This window comes from Setaria italica, chromosome VI (assembly GCF_000263155.2).
Source record: "Setaria italica strain Yugu1 chromosome VI, Setaria_italica_v2.0, whole genome shotgun sequence".
Lineage (NCBI taxonomy): Eukaryota > Viridiplantae > Streptophyta > Magnoliopsida > Poales > Poaceae > Setaria > Setaria italica.
This window is the reverse complement of record NC_028455.1, coordinates 17,296,773-17,315,602: the sequence shown is the minus strand read 5'-3', so window position 1 is coordinate 17,315,602 and position 18,830 is coordinate 17,296,773. Positions and strand designations below refer to the sequence as shown.

The 18,830-nt window shown below is 51.5% G+C and overlaps 3 protein-coding genes and 1 pseudogene across 3 annotated transcripts; 3 read left to right on the top strand and 1 right to left on the bottom strand.

The window, feature by feature from the left end:
- Window positions 1-14, top strand: part of LOC111257698 — a 748-nt pseudogene extending 734 nt beyond the window's left edge.
- LOC101772482 (Holliday junction resolvase MOC1, chloroplastic-like) lies at window positions 9-1,980 on the top strand. Its single transcript, XM_012846688.2, has 4 exons — window positions 9-160; window positions 541-672; window positions 1,127-1,199; window positions 1,548-1,980. The coding sequence occupies exons 1-4, from the start codon at window positions 53-55 to the stop codon at window positions 1,625-1,627; spliced, it is 393 nt and encodes a 130-aa protein (XP_012702142.1). The 5' UTR covers window positions 9-52; the 3' UTR covers window positions 1,628-1,980.
- A 476-nt stretch (window positions 1,981-2,456) lies between these two features.
- LOC101766688 (hydroxymethylglutaryl-CoA lyase, mitochondrial) lies at window positions 2,457-7,210 on the bottom strand. The gene is made up of 8 exons (XM_004973142.4): window positions 6,737-7,210; window positions 6,335-6,512; window positions 5,957-6,136; window positions 4,522-4,602; window positions 4,263-4,426; window positions 3,507-3,643; window positions 2,988-3,103; window positions 2,457-2,906 (listed from the first exon to the last, which is right to left on the bottom strand). The coding sequence occupies exons 1-8, from the start codon at window positions 6,976-6,978 to the stop codon at window positions 2,658-2,660; spliced, it is 1,347 nt and encodes a 448-aa protein (XP_004973199.1). The 5' UTR covers window positions 6,979-7,210; the 3' UTR covers window positions 2,457-2,657.
- A 7,009-nt stretch (window positions 7,211-14,219) lies between these two features.
- Window positions 14,220-14,864, top strand: LOC105914563. Its single transcript, XM_012846810.1, has 2 exons — window positions 14,220-14,687; window positions 14,781-14,864. The coding sequence occupies exons 1-2, from the start codon at window positions 14,220-14,222 to the stop codon at window positions 14,862-14,864; spliced, it is 552 nt and encodes a 183-aa protein (XP_012702264.1).
- The last annotated feature ends 3,966 nt before the right edge of the window (window positions 14,865-18,830 follow it).

Genomic DNA, 18,830 nt, shown 5'->3' with positions numbered 1-18,830 from the left:
TGAAGACTAGATAGTTGCAGTGAATTGGCGATCACATTCTTCTTCAATACATATGATGCGGAAGGTAGAGCTGTTTTCTGATGAAATATTTTTCTGTCATTTTGAAGGAACTACGGCATACATTGAGAAGTCTAGTCCATTTCCAACTGATGGAAAGCTGGTCTGTTTCTTGTCTCCCAAATAACATGCACTAAACGTCCTTATTTGCAAGATAGCTGTAACTAGCACATCAATTTTCTCTGTGTTGGTTTTTGGAGCGATATTATGCTGTCAGGTAGTGCATATGAGAGTAGTTTGAGCATTGATAGTGCTCACTAACATGTCTTATTACTATCCTACACTTGTGCAACACTAAATTCTGCCCTTGATATTTTGGTATCTCATCTTTCTGATTTGTCCTAGCATATATGCACTGGACAATGGAATTAGTTACACCTGGTTCATACTGATCGAATATTTAAATTTCGTGTATTGCCAATGTTTTTAGCTGTTACAGAATCTTTTAAATAAATCTTCCTTCTATTGTTTTCTGATATACAGGGATGGTGGAGTACAGGTTTTTCATATGGCTTGTGGATTGCTTCTCTAGTATCATTGGGGTTTTCAGTTGTTCCAGTTGCATCACAGACATGGAAAGCTTACTTTGGGCTATCACGAAGTGAATCGCCAAAGGTCTGTGACTCATGTTAAGTGGAGCATACAGTGGCTTTATGCCAATCATTTACATTGTATAAAATTTGCTTGTTTGTTAATTAGAGCTCAACATTAGTGCCCAAATGTTAACACAATACTTTTGTCTGCCCTATTGATGTCAGTAAGACAGTAAGATTGCAGAGTAAGATGTCTACTTAAAAGAATAAAAGAAATGGTAGATGAATTTGCAAACCTGGTTATGGGATAAGCTAAAACTTTGGTGGAAATCAATGGGTTTTGCTGCAGTGATATGCATTGATGACAGACACAACAAGCATGTAATTGTAACTAATGAGATTTTTTAATTAATATCCAAAAATTTCCCTGTCCTGCATCTGAAATAATCACTTGTTACCAGCATCATTCTTATGTTCTACCAGTTCACCAGATCTAACATAGTCCTGTTGTGTTTCTAATGCATAATTTCTTACAGGATGATAGCAGACAAGCTGCATCCATTTTGTTCCCTGACAAAGCTCTATCCCTGAAGTTGAAAAAACATCATGGTACACATCTTACTAGTGTCAACAGCTTATCCAGTAGTTTTGGCATCTGGGGGCCAATCTATTATGCTAATTCTAGTTTGCAGTGCATATTAGCTAGTTTTGCAACATGTTGGGCTGTGTGGATTTATGCACCAGAGATGAGTTTTAGAAGCTTTTTTCATTGGGTATGGTTAGCTAGCTTTAGCTTGGAATTTATGCACCAGAAATGAGTTTAGAAGCTTTTTACTACTGTGTAGCATTTGCTAGTTTTAGCTTGATCCGTTCTATTAAAGGACTCATCGAGAGTAGATTGCAATTTACTTGCATGTTTTGCCTCAGCTTGGTGATGCTTCTGTCATTCTTACGCAGGGCGAGCGGAGGCTCTTCTGTTAGCAGCCTATGGGAAAGGCCTTGTCCTACCCCAACTTGACATTGATGTTGATTGCTGATTGACTGGCCATTTTTCATATTGATGGCACTGCAAACAAATTGTTGCGTAGGGGGTTCCATCAAGTACATAACTTATTGAGGTTTGAGTGCACTGTGTGCCTGCAGAACTGCAACAGAGATCGTAGCTGACCCATTCAACTTTTGTGGAATGCATTGGATATTTCTCATTGTATTTTGAGCTTAACAGGCTAGCGCAGATGAGACATGAACGTTTTTTTTAACATGTACCTATTCCAAGTTGAGAAGGAACCAAAGCTTCGCAACTGTTTGCTGAGACTGTTGTCTTCAAGAACTTTTTTTTTAACATGTACCTATTCCAAGTTGAAAAGGAACCAAAGCTTCGCTACCGTTTGCTGAGGCTGTTGTGGTCTTTCTGGTAAAAAGTGGTCCTACATTTGTCATTTTGCTAGACTTAAGGGGTGTTTGATTCCATGGACTAAAGTTTTAGTCCATATCGTATCGAATGTTTAGATACTAATTAGGAGTATTAAATATAGACTAATTACAAAATCAATTACACAGATGGAGGCTAGATACTAATTAGGAGTATTAAATATAGACTAATTACAAAATCAATTACACAGATGGAGGCTAATTCGTGAGACGAATCTATTAAGCCTAATTAATTCATGATTAGCATATATTTACTATAGCATCATATTGTCAAATCATGGACTAATTAAGCTTAATAGATTCGTCTCGCGAATTAGTCTTCATCTGTGCAATTAATTTTATAATTAGTTCATATTTGATCCTCCTAATTAGTATCTAAACATTCGATGTGACAGGAACTCAACTTTAATCCGTGGAACCAAACACCCCCTTACGTGACTCGCAATCTTGTGCTTATTTAGCCAGATGAAGATGGCTAGAAATGTGCCACCTCTAATGGCAGAATAGCATTGCTGTAGTATTTATTTGTTGTCTTGAACAGACACCTCATGACAGAACAGCATTGCTTATTTCACAATCTCGTGCCCATTTTACAGCTGTTACCTGCGATAGTGGATCATGGTAAATTTCTAAGCCTCAGAGTTTCGACGCATTTGCAGTAACCTTTCTTAGTGCGGTCGCTGCCTTGGAACCAGACTGGCGCCCCAGATGCTTGCAGATGAACTCGCCGGCTGCCATCACCTTTCCCAGGTCTACACCCATTTTGATCCCCAGCCCGTTGAGCATGTACACAACATCCTCGGTCGCCACGTTTCCTGACGCACCCTTCGCATAAGGGCAGCCGCCGAGGCCGGCGACGGAGGAGTCCACGACGCTGATCCCCATCTGATTTGAGAAGAGGGCACGCTTGATCACAGAGTCACTTCAGCTTGCGATGATACGTTCGGTGTTTCAAATGCGTGTTACCTGGAGAGACATGAGGATATTTGAGAGCGATTGGCCGTAGGTATCGTGGAAATGGACAGCAAGTTTCTCCACAGGAACCGCGGACATGGTGGCCTCAAGCATTGGAACCACGGTGCCTGGATAGACGGAACAAGCTGAAACACATCAGGTCTGTGCAGATGGAGAAAGGGCAATCAAGCAAAATAATCAAGCATGATATGGTATAAAGAGAAGATTGGGGTTTACATGTGCCTCATGGTTTACAGTTATCTTTTTCCAAGTGATATGGTCTATATAGTATAAACGGGTCCATATTTGAAATTGTAATAGGCCCTGGTTAGTTTAAACTTTATTGAAACAGATTAGCATTATGCAGGAAAAAAATCTTGTTTGTCTTAAAAAAACATAAAGTTGTCATATGTATAAGCATCTCCAAGCCCTATAAAGAGTGTTACCCTATAAGCTATCATATGGATTTCTCTCAGAAACACAAGAAAAAGGGAGGGGGGAGAGGGTGGTTGCAAATGTAATGTACGTCACCTGGGGTACCAACTCCAATAGTATCACCAAGTGAAACCTCATAGCAGCCCATGTCATAAAGCTCTTTTGCTACATAAGCTACATTTGACGGTGGTACTGGTCCATCTACTGGGCATCCAACCACACAAGAAACATACCTACATTCTCAGCAAATAGAGAAACATAAACTTTAGCACTGTCCACATGTCCAGCAATCCCTAATTATAGTGACCTGTTAATTGTGTGAATACTACTACAAGCTACTAAGTTCATCAGGATTTTCTCATGATCATTTTAAACATGTGCATAAGACTAGGCCACAAAACTGGCAATGAAAGCAAGAAAATAACACCAACAAAAATGGTAAGCATTACCGAAAGGCAGGTCAGTACAAATGAGAAAAACTGGAAGTAATGATTTAAATCATGAGTTACTCAAGCTAGCTAGATTGAAGGTGTTACAGTGCTAACCGCTGAATAACGTGGCACAAGCCCATTGTCTCTTCTAAGCAGGAGATAGTTCTATCAATTAGCTCCACCTCTCAAGTTATTGTTTACTATTGGTTTAGAAAATGGACTAACTCTTATGGAGGGCACCATAACCTATTATTTAACATTTGTTAGCAGCCAGAAAACATTTGAATGTAGCCAGCATACTGGTTGCAGTTTCAACAGAGTATATGAACCACTGGAGTTTAATTACTTTATACAAACATACCCTGAGATTTGGCTACGATGAACAATGAAACTTGATGTTGCACAAAAGAAAAGAGCTCACCCTCGGACAGGAATTTCTCTCTCTTTTGCAGCAAGAGCGACATCATTATAACGCGCAAGGCTCTCTTTGATTGTGCAGTTTATGTTTGACTTGGAAAATCCTTCAGAAGCTGATGCAAATATTGCAATTTCTTTTGCCCCTGCTGCAATAGCAGCCTCAAATCCCTGATGGGTGATGACAAATATAAAGAACTGAATATTGAATGAGGCAAGTGTAGAATATGTCATAAAAAACAGCCAGCTGAATCCACATAGTTCACCTTAAGGTTTGGGGTCAATATAGGAAGACGCACACCCTCAATATTCCGAACTGCTTCCATGACATTCTTTGCATCAGCTAGCTACAACAACAAACATCATATTATGAAAAAATTACTAGTAAATACATAACAAACATTAAACTAATGGCCAAGCAATAGAAAGGTAAAATTAATGAAATAAGGCCTAAGTAAAAGAAATTATGAAGTAAACAAGCAATTTTACATAAAACATCAATGTTTGTAAATATGAAAAGAATGATGAATCAAGTTTAGCAGAGTACTATCAAGAGATCCACTTCCATCTTTTTATGTGATATATTGCATATGTAATGCCTGGTAATTAATTTCGAGAGTTTCCTCCAGGGTTCAGTGAAACTATTTGTTTTGTTTTACTTAATCGCGTCCGCCACGATTTGAACTCGAGACCTCTAGTCCTAATACCATATTGAGTTGCATGCACCAACCAGTTCAACCCAAAAGCTTAAGCTGATGGGGAGAGGTGGGAAATTCACTTATACTCCAACACTCCCCCTCACATGTAGGCTCCCTCATGCCGCATACGTGGAGATTGGAGTTGGCTGCAATTATTTTATTTAATCACGCCCACCAGGATTCGAACTCGAGACCTCTAGCCCTAGTACCATATTGAGTTGCATGCACCAACCAGTTCAATCCAAAAGCTTAAGATGATGGGGAGAGGTGGGCAATTCACTTATACTCCGATAGTCAAGGCCACATTTGTAACTATTCTTATGTTCAGGAAAACTTTTCAGAGCTTGTGCATCATCTTTGCACTAATTCCTATTTAGATAGTTCCTTTAAAAGTATGCAAGTATCCATGATTCTATTGTCATGGGTTCATTTTATTGGAAACTCGAATTAATATCAGCATTACTGTCCCCAGGCAAAAGTACTAATACCCAGGAACATAGCATATGCAGAATCAATCAATACACATTTGAAACAGATAAAGTTCATTCAAATGGATCCACCATAACAACTGCTTCTAGTAACATGATTTAACATCACACATTCTACTCAACCTTAAGGTTGTGGCACATCCTACCAAGGATCCACAAATTCCCAGACTAACCATCATATTGCAGCAATCTTCTGGTGACACAGGAAAGAATCAGTTTTGTATAACTAACAAATTTCCATGGAGATGCTCCAATCAAAGAGTAAGGTTATGCACTAGCTCATATAGAAAATGTAAACAAGTTAGAACCAAATCCAAATGGCTGTTCTGATGTGGATGATCTCACCACTTCCTCACTTTCTACTCATAAGAGACGAAAATACACTATACTAATCTATTTTAGGAGGAAAAACTTTTAATACTTGGAAGATACATGACAGTATTATAACATCTGGACAGTTAAGAGTCCAGATGGCTTATCAGTGCAATCTCCAGATATTTTATAAAGCTACGTACCTGTGGTACCCATTTTGGAGATACAAAACTAGTTGCCTCAACAACTGGTAACCCAGAGGCAGCCAATCTCCGTATAAGCTCAACCTTTACAGGTGTTGGTACAATGTCTTTTTCATTTTGAAGTCCATCTCGTGGCCCAACTTCGACAATTTTTACACACCTTGGCAGATCACATATATGCTGGAAAACATAGACTTATACTTCAGTAACCGTACTGTCAGATCTCAAACATCCACAATGATGATTGGAAATCTCATGTTAACCACATTTAAGTTGTTTTAAATGAGTATCATAAAATACTAGTCAAATGATCTTGAAAAGCCTACGAAATGGGAATGGTAAGCAAACTACTACATGGATATGGATACATGAACACACCTTGTTTCCAGCCCATATCCTCTGTTGATCAGAAGAGGATGAAAAATATCTGTAACTCTGATGATACTGTGAGGAACAGCTTGCGGCAGAAACATGATGGTTTGATCCAGCAGTCACTGTGCCCCGATCTAGCATCGGATGCCTTTGATATGGCACTCTACTCAACTGATATCCTTCCCTACCATAAACAGAAGGTAGAAGTAAAAGACATAATCCTGGGAAATTACTGGACATTTCATCCGTGCAGGATGCGAGTTAGGAGATCCTTTGTTGAGCAATCACAATTCCAAGCAAGGGAGACAACCAATCAATCGTCAAAGTAGTTGCTAACAATTGAGGTCCCCGGTCATGGGATTAACCAATGCCGCTACCCAAACCCGAGCTCGTGGTTCTGATGCTCACCTCGATTCGCCCGACGAGGTGCAGTGCCGCGGTGGCGGGTCGTCGGCCGCGGGACCCCTCCCCGTGTCGCCGAACCCGGCCCCCGGAGGAGCGGGCTGCCTCTCGAGCGCGCTCATCCCGGATGCCAGCACGGGGGAGCTCGTCAGCGCCGCCGCCGCCGTAGCAGCAGCAGCAGCACCGGCGGGCGAGGAGGCGTGCGGAGAAGCGAGCCTAGAGCAGACCCTGGCGGACGCCGCCAGCATCGTGCCCGCCGGCCGCCGAGACGCGCGCGCGCACGGGGGCTCAGCGCGCCATACCGATCGGCGGCCTGGAGTGCGGGATCGAGGGACGGAGCGGCAGCCGACGGGGCAAGGAGCTTTCAACGCGGGGGAATGAGAAGGAAGCGAGGGAAGGAGCAGCAGCAGGAGTTGCGTCGGGGCTCTGGGCTCTCCGCTCTCGGCTCCCGTCTCGCGCGAGTCCGAGCGTTTTTTTTTTTTTTGGAAAACAAGGTGGGAAGGGGGACCTAGGGACCGTTACTGACGTGGAATCTAGCTAGGTGGGCAAGATAAGGCGATGATCCTTGTCAGTCCCATGCTCCCGTGTCCCGTGCCGTTCTAGAATTATTCTTCGAGAAAACCCCCGTGCTACTGATCGACGAGGCGCCCATGTTTACCGGGCACGCTTAATTTCCGATTCTAGGTGAGTCCGGCACGGCATTAGTAGAGGTGACGGTGTATTTATTAGCAGCGGGTAACTTTTTCAAACACAACAAACAAATTGCAAGCAAAATGACCGATAAAGTAGACTCGGCCAGTTTGTCCATCCGGCACGGCACGGGCACGGGTAGGCCCGGGCACGAAACTACCGTGCCTGGCCGGGCACGATGGAGGTATCATGCCGTGTCGTGCTGGTCCACAGGTTACACCGACGATCAAGTATGGATCCGTAATGCCTTTTTCATACCGGTCGGTCCGCGAAGCACGGCTGAAATCACGTGCCATGCCTACAGCTCATGGATAAAAAAAATCATTCATCAATTTCAAATTCAACACTGAACTCAGATGTAAAGATCAATTCAACCAAATCATACATAGTCATCACACATTCAGAGTTCATCATACATAGACATAACACATTCACATTTCAAACAGAATGACAGAAATATATAGATAGAGTTATTACTAATTCAATACTTGATCTATGTGATCAAGTGTTGATTGCCTCATTAAAAACCTTCCTAGGTAAAAGCTCACACCTCATGAGAAAACTCTAGGAAGGAAAAAAGAGTACAACCCAGCTTAAAAAATAAGTTCATGATCATAAAAGCACAAGATAACTTAAGACACTGGAACAGTAGTCTTCCAAACTCCACGGGCCACACCTCATGACTCCAGTAGCTTGCTCTTGATCCGTTGGCATTGGCAGGGTAGGCCTAGCAAGTACATTAATCATGTTAGGGCGCGTTTGGCGCGGCTCCACATGGAATGGCTCCGGCTCCTGTTGCACTGTGCGTTACTGTTTTCTCATTCCACTCATTTTTTGCTTAGGGGACAGGAGGAGCCGGTGGAGCTAGGTTGGAATGGCTCCCACGGCTCCGTCATAGTGGCGTACAATGCTAGAGCCGGAACCCAGCAGGAGCCACGCCAAACGCGCCGTTAGTATGTTACTCTAGTTGAAGGAATCATGAAAATAGACAATAGAAAAACAGAACAGAACATATACATGTACTTACTGAATTTGGGAATGAGCGCAGTCATAGCAGAAGTATTAGAAGAAGCATTATCAAGTGTGATAGAAAATCTTATCCTTCAAAAAAAATTCAGAAACAACAACTTCAATACTGTTGGGGGGAAATATTAACGACCTCCCAATGACCCTTAAAACGACAATCATAAAAGCCCAGACCCACCAGCAGTAATGACGATTACCACCGGCCCAACATGAGCAGGGAACACCCCGCTCCATCTCGCCCGACCCGGGACCCTGGGGTCGGACACTCCCGACCCCTCGATGGTAGAACTCCGCCTCGCCCGACCCGTGGTCCTAGGGTCGGGAGCGCCCGACCCCTCGATGGCAAAACTCCACCTCGCCCGACCCACAGTCCCAGGGTCGGATGCGCCCGACCCCTCGCCGCAAGGCTCCGCCTCGCCCGACCCCGGGCGTAGGGGGTCGGACTCATCCAGGCCCACAAGGCAAGAGTCCGCCTCCGGCGCATAACCAGCAGACGAGGGCACGGATCTTGTGGGCCCCTCTCCGATCTTGCCATAAATGCGCCACGGCTCTTACGCGCAAAAAGGCGCCCGCGCCTCTCGATGTGACCGCCACAAGTACCCGAGCGGAACACTGTAGCCACGACCGCACAGGCTACAGTGGCCGCTGCTCCCCCTGATTCATCAAGAGGCACTCATGGCCTGCGCCACCCGGCGTAGGAGGGAGCTCCGCCCGTTCTCGCGCCCTGCGTATCCGGCAACAGGGATGCGACATCCGTGTCCCACGGACCGTAAGCAGGACAACAGGGATCAGCCGTCTCCCCCAACGTGCACAGTTGCCATGAACGAACACCATCATCATGCTTGGCGGCAGCAGTCGCTAGGAAGATCGTCGACAGGATTCGAAGACAACCGCCCTCCTCCGGCGGACGTGCTGACAAGAGCCGAAGGTCGGGGCAGGAGGCGGCGACCCGAGGACTTGGTCCTTCTCCTTGTACTTTATTTTGCTTAGCTTATCTCTTTTACTTCTCCTCACGTCTGGTTCATCTGTAACCCTGGGCTCTCCTTGCGCTATAAAAGGAGGATCGGGGGCCCTGAGACGAAGAGAACTCTCAAGCCAACAGAACGCACACACACACTCTCCTCTAGAGCATCAGTGCACACCTAAGAGACTTGGAACCGACTCCCTCTCTCGCCTGTTTGTAACCCCTACTACAGACCCCGCGTGGGCAACAGGAGCAGCTCCTCATACTGGACGTAGGGCTTTCCTTGCCTGAACCACTCTAACCCCGTGTCTTCCCACGCCACCATCTGAAGCCTTACACGCATAAAAGAAATTTACTAGCCATAGTCTTGATCCGCTAATCTTAACAACGACAGTTGGCGCGCCAGGTAGGGGACCTTTGCGTGTACATCACCGGCTTCAGATGGCCAGCCACGACGCCAGCTTCACTCCGGGCTCCCTCGTCCGCTTCGGGAGCTTAGACTTCCTCGCCACAGGGGAGGGGATCGAGCTGATCCCTCTCCTTGTCTTGCCCGCTCACCCCGTCATCTCTGGCTCCGCTGCCGGGATAGTGGTGAGCGGTCGGACGCGTGCCATGGGGCTCCCTTCAGAGGAGTGTCCCTTTGGGCTGCACAATGCCGCGGCGACCTATGGTCGCCTCCTGGCGCGGTCCATGACCATGCCGCCCACGAGCTCGTGTGGTGAGGACAACCTCCGACGCCGGCTCCAACAACGGGAGCCACCACCCCTCGCGCGAGTGCTTCATGGTCGACGCGCACTCCGAGGGGTCCAACGATGACGGTGCCGAGGGGAGGTAGCGAACTCCCCCACCGCGTGCCACAGCTACGACCGAGGCCCTTGCCAGGGCTCCGGTGCAGCCTCGACAGCCGGAGCCGCGCGCGGCGCCCCACCAGGAGGTCGAGCGCCCCCGCAACAAAGGCGGGGCACAACAACGAGCGCGTGACGTCCAGCGACGCATATGCGCAGACGAAGATCGCCCTCAGCTCTTCGCCCGTGCTAGCCAGAACATCGCTGCAGCGGCGGCCCTGCTTCGATGACTCCCCGAGCCGGCGATGCCCGAGGAGCGTCAAGCGCACCAAGAGGTGCGCAACCTGCTCGAGTGCGTCGCCGTCCAGCAGGCGGAGAGCTCCACATCCCGGTGACGTGGGCACAATGCTAGCAGGACGGCACCCACTGGGCCTCCCGAAAGGCGTGGGGAGTCTGTTCACCAGCCTCCTCCTGGGGTGAACAAGGCCGCACCCGTGCGACGGACACCGCCACCCACAGGAGGCGGGGCTCAGTCCGTCCACTGGCGCGTCGGTCCCATTCACGACGCCCGTGACACTCTGGATGCGCGGAGGCGTTCCCGCGCGGACAGAGAGGATGGGGGTAGACCGCGGCTATTACGTCCACCATGGCGGCCGCTACGACAGCAAAGAGGGCTTTCTCCACGCACATCCTGAACGCGCCATTCCCGGCGCGCTTCAGGCAGCCTACGAACGTGGCCATGCTGTGGTTCAGCGACTACCGGCTTGCATTTCAAGCCGGTGGGGCGGATGATGACCTGTTCATCATCCGCAATCTCCCACTCTTTCTGGCCGACTCGGTGCAAGCCTGGCTGGAACACATCCCTTTGGGTCGGAACCGTAGCTAGAACGACCTGAAGGAGATCTTTGTGGGGAACTTCCAGGGCACGTACATGCGCCCTGGCAATTCCTGGGACCTTAGGAGCTGCCGCCAGGGGTCAGACGAGTCCCTCCGGGACTACATCTGGCGTTTCTCTAGGAAGTGCACCGAGCTCTCCAACGTCGTGGACGCCGACGTCATAGGAGCTTTCCTAGCAGGAACTTCCTGCCGGCCCCTTATCCACGAGCTGGGATGCCGGGGCCCACGGACCACGGAGGAGCTCCTCAACATCGCCACCAGCTTCGCCTCAGGCGAAGAAGCCGTCGGGGCGATCTTCGACCGCTCCAAGGGCAAGGTGAAGCGGGAGGAGGACGCCAACAAGGGGACCTCCAACCGTCAATAGAAGAAGAAGAATAAGCAGCGGCGCGAGGCTCCCCTCGTTGTCGTTGCTGAACGCAAGCAGGGACAGCCGTCCCCAGAGGGCACCCTCGGATTCTTCGACAAGCTGCTCGAGGGACCGTGCCCGAACCACGAGTTCCCTGCGATGCACGCCTACAAAGACTGCAACCTCATGAAGAGGTATTTTGTAGGCAACCCAGTGAAGGGTGACCGGAGACGGAAGCCCGACGAGGAGAAGAAGGACGGCGAGGACAAGGAAGATGGCTTTCCCAAGGTGGACGGCTGTTTCATAATCTTCGGCGGCCCGGCGGCTTACGACTCCAAGCGCCGCCGGAAGCTGGAGCGCCGCGAGGTCTACGCGGCCGAGCCTGCTACATCGGCCTTCCTCGACTGGTCAGGATCCGCCATCACCTTCGACCGGTCCGACTACCCGGGGCGTGTCCTGCAACCAGGACGCTACCCACTCGTCGTCGACCCCATCGTCGGCACAACGCGCCTCACCAAGGTGCTCATTGACAGAGGTAGCAGCCTCAACATCCTCTACGCCGAGACTCTCGACGCCATGGGGATCGACCGCTCCTACCTCCGCCCCAGCGCAGCGCCGTTCCACGGCATCGTGCTGGGGAAACGGGCGATGCCTCTCGGGCAGATCGACCTGCCCGTCACTTTCAGGACTCCTTCCAACTACAGGAAGGAGACCCTCACCTTCGAGGTGGTGGGTTTCCGAGGAACCTACCACGCCATCTTGGGGCGGCCGTGCTATGCCAAGTTCATGGCCATCCCCAACTACACCTACCTCAAGCTCAAGCTGCCGGGGCCTAACGGGGTCATCACCGTCGGCACGTCTTTCCAGAAGGCGTACGAGTGCGACGTAGAGTGCTACGAGTACGCCGCAGCAATCACCTGCGCAGAGGGTCATGCGGTCCAGCTTGCGGAGAGCGCAGAGGACCAGCCCAACTCCAAGAAGTCTGCCATCTCCTTCAAGGCCACCAAAGGCATCAAGGAGGTCCCCCTCGACCCCAGCAGCTCCGACGGCCGGACCATGCGGATCGGCGCTACCCTATCTCCCAAATAGGAAAGCGCGCTCGTCGACTTCCTCCGCGCGAACAGTGACATTTTCGCGTGGAAACCCTCGGACATGCCCGACATCCCGAGGGAAGTCACCGAGCACTCCTTGAACATCAAGGCCGGCTCCAAACCGGTGAAGCAAGGCTTGTGTCGCTTCGACGAGGAGAGGTGCAAGGCCATCGGCTAGGAGCTCCAGAAGCTTTTGGCGGTCGAATTCATCAAGGAAGTGTACCACCCTGAGTGGCTAGCTAATCCTGTTCTTGTACGAAAAAAGAATGGGAAATGGAGGATGTGTGTTGATTATACCGGTCTCAACAAGGCGTGTCCAAAGGATCCGTTTCCTTTGCCACGTATAGATCAGATAGTCGACTCAACCGCCGGGTGCAAAACCCTTAGCTTCCTTGACGCATATTCTGGCTACCATCAAATCGCGATGACAGAGTCCGACCAGCTTGCGACCTCTTTCATCACCCCCTTTGGCCCGTACTGCTACGTTAAGATGCCATTCGGCCTCAAGAACACGGGGGCTACATTCTAGAGATGCATGCTTAAGTGCTTCGGGGACCTCATCGGGCGGACCATTGAGGCTTACGTAGATGACATCGTAGTCAAGTCCAAGAAGGGCGATCAACTCATCCCCGACCTCGAACTAGCCTTCGAAAGGCTGAGAGACAAGTGCACCAAACTCAACCCCAAAAAGTGCATTTTTGGGGTTCCGAGGGGCATGCTACTAGACTTCATCGTCTCCGTGCGCGGCATCGAAGCCAACCCGGAGAAAATAGCAGCCATCAGCGACATGGGGCTTATTCTAAACATAAAAGGAGTTCAGCGTGTCACGGGATGCCTTGCAGCCCTGAGCCGCTTCATCTCGCGCCTCGGCGAACGGGGGCTCCCTCTCTACCAACTCCTGAAGAAGACCGATCGCTTCATGTGGACCGCCGAGGCCAAGGAGGCGCTTGACCGGCTCAAGAACCTTCTGACGAAGGCCCCAATCCTAGTCCCGCCAACCGACGGGGAGCCCCTCCTGCTCTACATCGCAGCGACCACCCAGGTGGTTAGAGCGGCTCTGGTGGTGGAGCGAGAGGAAGAGGGACACGCCCTCAAGGTGGAGCGTCCGGTGTACTTCGTCAGCGAGGTCTTGTCCGAGTCCAAGGCTTGCTACCCGCAGATCCAGAAGCTCATATACGCCATCCTCATCACGAAGAGGAAGTTGCGCCACTACTTCACCTCTCATCCGGTGACGGTCGTTTCATCGTTCCCCCTCGACAAAGTGATCCGAAATCAGGACACCACGGGACGGATCGCGAAGTGGGCACTCGAGCTCATGGACAAGGGTATCACCTATGCCCCCCGCACAGCTATCAAATCCCAGGTACTCGCCGACTTTGTCGCAGAGTGGACGGAGATCCAGACGCCATCAGCGCCAGAGAAGCAGGAGTACTGGACGATGTACTTCGACGGGTCGTTGATGAAGGCTCGCACCGGAACGGGTCTGGTCTTCGTCTCTCCACTCGACGTACGTATGAGGTACATGGTCCGCCTCCACTTTCCTGCATCTAACAATGTCGCTGAGTACGAGGCTCTCCTCAACGGGCTTCACATCGCCATCGAGCTGGGCATCCGGCGGCTGGACATCCGAGGTGACTCTCAGCTAGTCGTCGAACAAGTCATGAAGGAGTGGAGCTGCCATGACCCCAAGATGGCGGTGTACTGCGACGAGGTTTGCAAACTCGAAGACAAGTTCGACGGGCTGGAGCTCAACCACGTCGCAAGACGTTTCAACAAGGCGGCTGACAAACTGGCGAAAGCGGCATCCGGCCAAAAGACCGTCCCTGACGGCATCTTTGACAGCGACCAATACAAGCCCTCCATCCGCTACAAGGAACCGGGAGGGGTCGGCGACACGCCACCTATCCCAGGCTCGGGCGCCAACCCGGGAGAGGACGGCAACGCACCACCTGTCCCGGACTCGGGCGCCGACCCGAGACGAGTCGGCGACTTGCCACCTGTCCTGGACTTGGAGGCCGACCCCTCCGACCCTGAGGTCATGGAGATCGACGCGAACCTAGTAGAGGGGCCCGATCCTCCGCCTAACTGGAGAGTGCCATACCTCGACTACCTCATCCACGAGACGCTCCCAACGAACAAGACGGAGGCGCGCAGGATTGCGCGTAGCGCCAAATCCTTCGTCATCATCGACAAGGAGCTCTACAAGTGGAGCCACACCGGCATCCTCCAGCACTGCATCCTGATCGAGCAGGGAAAGGCGTTGATACAAGATATCCACACCGGGGCCTGTGGTCACCACGCCACGCCAAGAACCCTCATCGTGAACGCTTTTTGACAGGGCTTCTACTGGCCGACGGCGGTCGCCGATGCCATTCGGCCTCAAGAACACGGGGGCTACATTCTAGAGATGCATGCTTAAGTGCTTCGGGGACCTCATCGGGCGGACCATTGAGGCTTACGTAGATGACATCGTAGTCAAGTCCAAGAAGGGCGACCAACTCATCCCCGACCTCGAACTAGCCTTCGAAAGGCTGAGAGACAAGTGCACCAAACTCAACCCCAAAAAGTGCATTTTTGGGGTTCCGAGGGGCATGCTACTAGACTTCATCGTCTCCGTGCGCGGCATCGAAGCCAACCCGGAGAAAATAGCAGCCATCAGCGACATGGGGCTTATTCTAAACATAAAAGGAGTTCAGCGTGTCACGGGATGCCTTGCAGCCCTGAGCCGCTTCATCTCGCGCCTCGGCGAACGGGGGCTCCCTCTCTACCAACTCCTGAAGAAGACCGATCGCTTCATGTGGACCGCCGAGGCCAAGGAGGCGCTTGACCGGCTCAAGAACCTTCTGACGAAGGCCCCAATCCTAGTCCCGCCAACCGACGGGGAGCCCCTCCTGCTCTACATCGCAGCGACCACCCAGGTGGTTAGAGCGGCTCTGGTGGTGGAGCGAGAGGAAGAGGGACACGCCCTCAAGGTGGAGCGTCCGGTGTACTTCGTCAGCGAGGTCTTGTCCGAGTCCAAGGCTTGCTACCCGCAGATCCAGAAGCTCATATACGCCATCCTCATCACGAAGAGGAAGTTGCGCCACTACTTCACCTCTCATCCGGTGACGGTCGTTTCATCGTTCCCCCTCGACAAAGTGATCCGAAATCAGGACACCACGGGACGGATCGCGAAGTGGGCACTCGAGCTCATGGACAAGGGTATCACCTATGCCCCCCGCACAGCTATCAAATCCCAGGTACTCGCCGACTTTGTCGCAGAGTGGACGGAGATCCAGACGCCATCAGCGCCAGAGAAGCAGGAGTACTGGACGATGTACTTCGACGGGTCGTTGATGAAGGCTCGCACCGGAACGGGTCTGGTCTTCGTCTCTCCACTCGACGTACGTATGAGGTACATGGTCCGCCTCCACTTTCCTGCATCTAACAATGTCGCTGAGTACGAGGCTCTCCTCAACGGGCTTCACATCGCCATCGAGCTGGGCATCCGGCGGCTGGACATCCGAGGTGACTCTCAGCTAGTCGTCGAACAAGTCATGAAGGAGTGGAGCTGCCATGACCCCAAGATGGCGGTGTACTGCGACGAGGTTTGCAAACTCGAAGACAAGTTCGACGGGCTGGAGCTCAACCACGTCGCAAGACGTTTCAACAAGGCGGCTGACAAACTGGCGAAAGCGGCATCCGGCCAAAAGACCGTCCCTGACGGCATCTTTGACAGCGACCAATACAAGCCCTCCATCCGCTACAAGGAACCGGGAGGGGTCGGCGACACGCCACCTATCCCAGGCTCGGGCGCCAACCCGGGAGAGGACGGCAACGCACCACCTGTCCCGGACTCGGGCGCCGACCCGAGACGAGTCGGCGACTTGCCACCTGTCCTGGACTTGGAGGCCGACCCCTCCGACCCTGAGGTCATGGAGATCGACGCGAACCTAGTAGAGGGGCCCGATCCTCCGCCTAACTGGAGAGTGCCATACCTCGACTACCTCATCCACGAGACGCTCCCAACGAACAAGACGGAGGCGCGCAGGATTGCGCGTAGCGCCAAATCCTTCGTCATCATCGACAAGGAGCTCTACAAGTGGAGCCACACCGGCATCCTCCAGCACTGCATCCTGATCGAGCAGGGAAAGGCGTTGATACAAGATATCCACACCGGGGCCTGTGGTCACCACGCCACGCCAAGAACCCTCATCGTGAACGCTTTTTGACAGGGCTTCTACTGGCCGACGGCGGTCGCCGATGCCACCCACGTGGTACGCATCTGCGAAGGGTGCCAATTCTTCGTGCACCAAACCCATCTGCCCGCCCAGGCACTCCAGACCATCCCTTTGGTTGAATCGTATTGACTACGAAAGGTACGGTGTAGGTTCCCACGATCTTTCCTACGATTTCTACGAATAGATGACTACGTCGACAAGTTCACAAAGTGGATCGAGGCACGACCAATCGCACAAATCAAGTCCGAGCAGGCGGTACAATTCTTCACCGACATCATCCATTGCTTTGGAATCCCCAACTCCATCATCATGGACGATGGCACACAGTTCACCGGGAAGAAGTTCCTCCAATTCTACGACGACCACCACATCCGAGTAGACTGGCCAGCCATGGCGCATCCCCGCATGAACGGGCAGGTTGAGCGGGCCAACGGCATGATACTCCAGGGTCTCAAGCCACGGATCTTCGACTGCCTCAAAAAGTTCGGCGGCCGGTGGGTCGCGGAGCTCCCCGCGGTCCTATGGAGTCTAAGGATGACCCCTAGTAGGGCAACTGGCTTCACCTTGTTCTTCATGGTCTACGGGTCCGAGACAATCTTCCCCACCGACCTGGAGTATGGGTCGCTGAAGGTCAAGGCGTACAATGAACAAGGAAATCAGGCATCGCTCGAGGACACGCAAGACCAGCTCGACAAAGCGCGAAATGTGGCCCTGCTGCACTCGGCCAAGTACTAGCAGGCCTTATGACGATACCACAGCTGCAAGATGCGAGGCCGAGTCTTCAATGTTGGCGACGTGGTGCTTCGCCTCGTCCAGGACAACAGAGGCCGACACAAGCTGACCCCTCCATGGGAAGGTCCCTTCATCATCGCACAAGTACTGCAGCCAGGCACGTACAAGCTGACGACCCCCGACAGGCAGATCTTCAACAACGCTTGGAACATAGAGCAGCTAAGACGCTTCTACCCTTAGTTTTTGTTTCCAAATTTATACATACATACTTCTGTAACTTTTTTAGTTCACGGAAAAAGGCAATTTTGAGTTGATCTCGTCCGAGTCTCGTCCCGAGCTCAGGGATATCCGACCCTGGCTCTGCCTCAGGGTCGCATATCCCTCAGGGGCTATCAGGGGCTCCGGCCCAAGGCACTTGATGTCTTCTCAAAACACCTTTTCTCCGAAGCGACCCTCTTCCTAAACGTTTGGGCGTGAAAAGGAGAGAGTGCACAAACGATGCCCAGGCAAGACTGATCGGACTGCGAAAAACCTACACCCCAGCAGCTACGGTGCCCTCGCTCATCAGCGCTTACTGATGCGTTCGACCCGCGCTCTAAACTTCTCAAACCCAAAAAACAAGAAAAAGGATCGAAAACATTTTTTCGACAAGTCATAGACAAGGCCTCCGCGGCCATCACAAAAACAAGTTCAAAGTTGACTAATACACTTACATTCTGGGGCATCTAAGCCCGATACAGCTAACCCGTTCCTGGGTCCTCGGGCGGGACGACTTCATCCTCTAGAAGCTTCACCAAGGCCTCCGCTGGGTTGAGCACTGACGCATTGATCTCGTCCAGCTCAGCCTCGGAGTAACCGGAGGCATACCCCCCGCTCATCCCGGCGAAGTTGATGCTGGAGTAGTGAGAGCCGAAGACGCCGAAGGCCCACCTCACGCCAACGTGGAGCGCCTCCCGAGCAATCTCACAGGCCCGCCGGTACATCCCAAGGACACGAGCCGCCAACAAACTCGTCCCCTCCCCCTGGACCACGCCGAGGTCGTCGCAGACAACGCGGACCGCGTCCCACACGTGCTCGGCGCGCTCCGCATCGAGGACCTCCCTCAGCCGGGTGACTTCGTCTGTCAGGCCCGTCCACAAAATTCCGCAAGTCAGAAACCATCGCAACAACACAAAAGCAAAGGGACAGGAAAAGCCTTACCCTCAGATTGAGCCTTTAGCTCACGCTCCCGGTCGAGCCCCTCGGCCACGGCGGTCTGAAGCCCTTGCACTTGCACGTGGAGCTGACTGACCTCCGCCCCGAGCTCGGCCGCTATCTTCTCGACCTCGGCCTTCCGGGTCGCCTCGGAG

What these genes read in the sequence shown, in the direction of transcription:
- LOC105914563 (XM_012846810.1), top strand. Translation starts at nt 14,220, where the DNA reads ATGGCGGTGTACTGCGACGAGGTTTGCAAACTCGAAGACAAGTTCGAC. An exon ending in AGACGGAGGCGCGCAGGATT is followed by an intron (nt 14,688 to 14,780) that starts GCGCGTAGCGCC and finishes CTGATCGAGCAG; the next exon opens with GGAAAGGCGTTGATACAAGA.
- LOC101772482 (XM_012846688.2), top strand. Translation starts at nt 53, where the DNA reads ATGATGCGGAAGGTAGAGCTGTTTTCTGATGAAATATTTTTCTGTCAT. An exon ending in CACGAAGTGAATCGCCAAAG is followed by an intron (nt 673 to 1,126) that starts GTCTGTGACTCA and finishes AATTTCTTACAG; the next exon opens with GATGATAGCAGACAAGCTGC. An exon ending in GAAGTTGAAAAAACATCATG is followed by an intron (nt 1,200 to 1,547) that starts GTACACATCTTA and finishes ATTCTTACGCAG; the next exon opens with GGCGAGCGGAGGCTCTTCTG.
- LOC101766688 (XM_004973142.4), bottom strand. Translation starts at nt 6,978, where the DNA reads ATGCTGGCGGCGTCCGCCAGGGTCTGCTCTAGGCTCGCTTCTCCGCAC. An exon ending in ACCTCGTCGGGCGAATCGAG is followed by an intron (nt 6,513 to 6,736) that starts GTGAGCATCAGA and finishes TGTTTATGGTAG; the next exon opens with GGAAGGATATCAGTTGAGTA. An exon ending in GGATATGGGCTGGAAACAAG is followed by an intron (nt 6,137 to 6,334) that starts GTGTGTTCATGT and finishes TATGTTTTCCAG; the next exon opens with CATATATGTGATCTGCCAAG.